Source organism: Mus pahari, chromosome 19, assembly GCF_900095145.1.
Source record: "Mus pahari chromosome 19, PAHARI_EIJ_v1.1, whole genome shotgun sequence".
Taxonomy (NCBI): Eukaryota; Metazoa; Chordata; class Mammalia; order Rodentia; family Muridae; genus Mus; species Mus pahari.
In genome coordinates this window covers 86,802,877-86,805,468 of record NC_034608.1, presented here as the reverse complement: position 1 = coordinate 86,805,468, position 2,592 = coordinate 86,802,877, and the positions used below count along the sequence as shown (strand labels likewise).

The 2,592-nt window shown below is 48.8% G+C and overlaps 1 protein-coding gene across 1 annotated transcript; it reads right to left on the bottom strand.

Annotated features, from left to right (window-relative positions):
- Positions 1-203: 203 nt before the first annotated feature.
- On the bottom strand, positions 204-1,207 carry LOC110337040 (olfactory receptor 2Z1-like). Its single transcript, XM_021219782.1, has one exon. It carries the CDS (start codon positions 1,189-1,191, stop codon positions 247-249), a length of 945 nt encoding a protein of 314 aa, XP_021075441.1. The 5' UTR covers positions 1,192-1,207; the 3' UTR covers positions 204-246.
- Between the last annotated feature and the right edge of the window lie 1,385 nt (positions 1,208-2,592).

Sequence of the window (2,592 nt, the reverse complement as noted above, 5' to 3'; positions counted from 1 at the left end):
TGCAATAAATGCTGTGCTGCAGAAGGATCCTGGTGTCCACGTGCATTCTTGCTGGCAAGACGATAGCGCGGGACAGTTCAGGGAAGATAGGCATCTGCCCCATGCTGGGGTATCATTTCTAGTTTTTTACAAATGCACACAGAAATGAGAAGTGCATGCTGGAGGAGGCAGCTGGCCAGTTGCCTCGAACCTTGCATGTGCCCAGCCATAAAGGAGGCTCCTAGGGAAAACCAGGATCGAAGGACATCATCGCTTCACCCTGAAGTCAGACCTGCCCATGACCTTGACCAAGGACATTCGAACTTCTCTGTTTCTCAAGCTGTAGATGAGGGGGTTGAGGGTAGGGGTGATGAGGCTGTAGAAGAGGGATACCACATTGTCCTGTTTTGGGCTGTGGTAGCTGCCTGGGACCATGTACATGAATACAGCTGCCCCGTAAAAGAGACCCACTACAGTCACATGTGAAGAGCACGTGGTGAAAGCCTTGTGTCTAGCTTCAGCTGAGCGCATGAGCAGTACAGCTCCCAGAACGTGGCCATAGGAGGTGAAGATGAGAGACAGGGGTAGCAGTAAGATCAGCACCCCAGAGATGGAGAGCGCCAACTCATAGGCTGATGTGTCTGCACAAGACAGCTTGAGGAGAGCTGGCAGCTCACAGAAGAAGTGGTCCACGGTGTGTGAGGCACAGTAGGGGAACTGCAGGGTGATGGAGGTCTGGATCGAGGCCACCAAGGCACCTGAGAACCAGGATGCACCCACCATCACCAGACACACTTGGCTTCTCATGAGCACCTGGTAATGCAGGGGGTGGCATACGGCCACGTAGCGGTCATAAGACATGAGGGACAGAAGGACACCCTCAGAGACACCCATGAGCATGAGGAAGAACATCTGGGTGGCACATCCCCCAAAGCTTATGACATTCTCTCCTTGCAGGAACTCAGCCACCATTTTGGGGATGGTAACCAGTGGGAAGCCGACATCCAGAAGTGAGAGTTGACTGAGCAGGAAGTACATGGGTGTGTGGAGCCTGGAGTCTGTGGCAATCAAAAAAAGCAGGATCATGTTGCCTAGCAGGCCAATGATGAACATGGTGGCCATGAGGAAGAACAGGACAAGATGGGGCCCTGTGTAGCTGAAGAGCCCCACGAGGATGAAATCTGAAGTTGATGACACATTAGAAGTCCCCATCCCCCAGGCGCATTACTGTCTACAGAAGATTCGGTAGGGTCCCATTGGGATAATTTTACATCACACTGCAACTGTTTGGTGGCCTCCTGGAGTTTCCCAAGGGGATAAAAACTTATGAGTAAATCCAGGCTCCTACCAGTGAGGGGCTGGAGGAGGAGCTGGAGGCGTGGCTCAGGGGAGGATCGTTGCCTGAAATCCTCCAGTTAGCAGAGCATGGAGAGTTCTACCCTGGTGTTCTGTTTCTGTTATCTCTCAGGCAAGTGCAACCAGCGTCTACAGTTGAAGTCTGTGGCTAAGCTAGAGAGCATAGGTCAGCTCTGTTGAAGATCAGAGCAGACAGCACCAGACACCCTGGTGCAGGTGTGGGACTTTGAAGAGGTCAAGATGACACCTAAAAATGAAGGTCGATCAAGAAATGTCTGGAACTGTGAAGGGAGACTCATTTCCATATCCTCAGCAGAGAGATCTGAAAATCAAGAACAGCAAGGAATGGATATTTGGGATGGACTGTTTCTGGGTGTATGCATGTGTGTGTTTGTGTGTGCACATATTTGTACATATGCATGTGGTTTTGTGTGTGTATGTATATGTGTGTATGTATGAATATATGTGTGTATGAAGTAGTTGTTCAACTCAAACATACTGCATGTTTGTGCACATTTGATTGATAATTTTTGTTTTGTTTTTATTGTTTTTTCTTTAGTTTGTTTTGATTTTCTTTTTTGTTGTTTGTATATGTGTGCTTGTATGTATGTGTATGTATATGTGTATGATGTATATGTGTGCATATTTGTGTATATATCTCTCTGTGTGTGTATGTGTGTATATATGTGTNTGTATGTGTGCGTGTGTGTGTGTGTGTGTGTGTGTGTGTGTGTAGGCTACATGTCAGTCTTTGGCGCTGTCCCTTAGGTGCTGTGCTGTCCATCTTAGTTTTGAGTCAGGTCTCTCCCTGGCTTGGAGCGTGCAAGGAAGGCTAGGCTGGCTGCTCAGCAAACCAAGGGGCTGGCCACTCAGCCTCCACAGAGCTGGGATTATACGCCAGCCTCCACAGAGCTGGGATTATACGCATCTGCCAGTATACTTGTTTTCACTCCCTCTCTCTATTGTATGCCCATGCATATATGGTGGCCAGAGAACAATCTGGAATAGTCTTTCTCTCTTCCACTAGGATTGAAGACAGGTCCTCATGCTTGCATGCCTTTCTTTTCTGACAGAGCTATCTCCCAGCCTGCAGCTAGCTCAGAGCAGGCAGTGCTATGTTGAGTGTGTATGAATGTGTGGCCATCTGTCCCTCAACCTCCCCTCCCTTTGAGCTCAGAGCATCTTGCAGTAGTGTTCATGATTCTCACCTCTAGTGCTGAGCATGTCTGTGTGGAAGATGCAGCTATTGTAGTTGAC

What these genes read in the sequence shown, in the direction of transcription:
- LOC110337040 (XM_021219782.1), bottom strand. Translation starts at nt 1,191, where the DNA reads ATGGGGACTTCTAATGTGTCATCAACTTCAGATTTCATCCTCGTGGGG.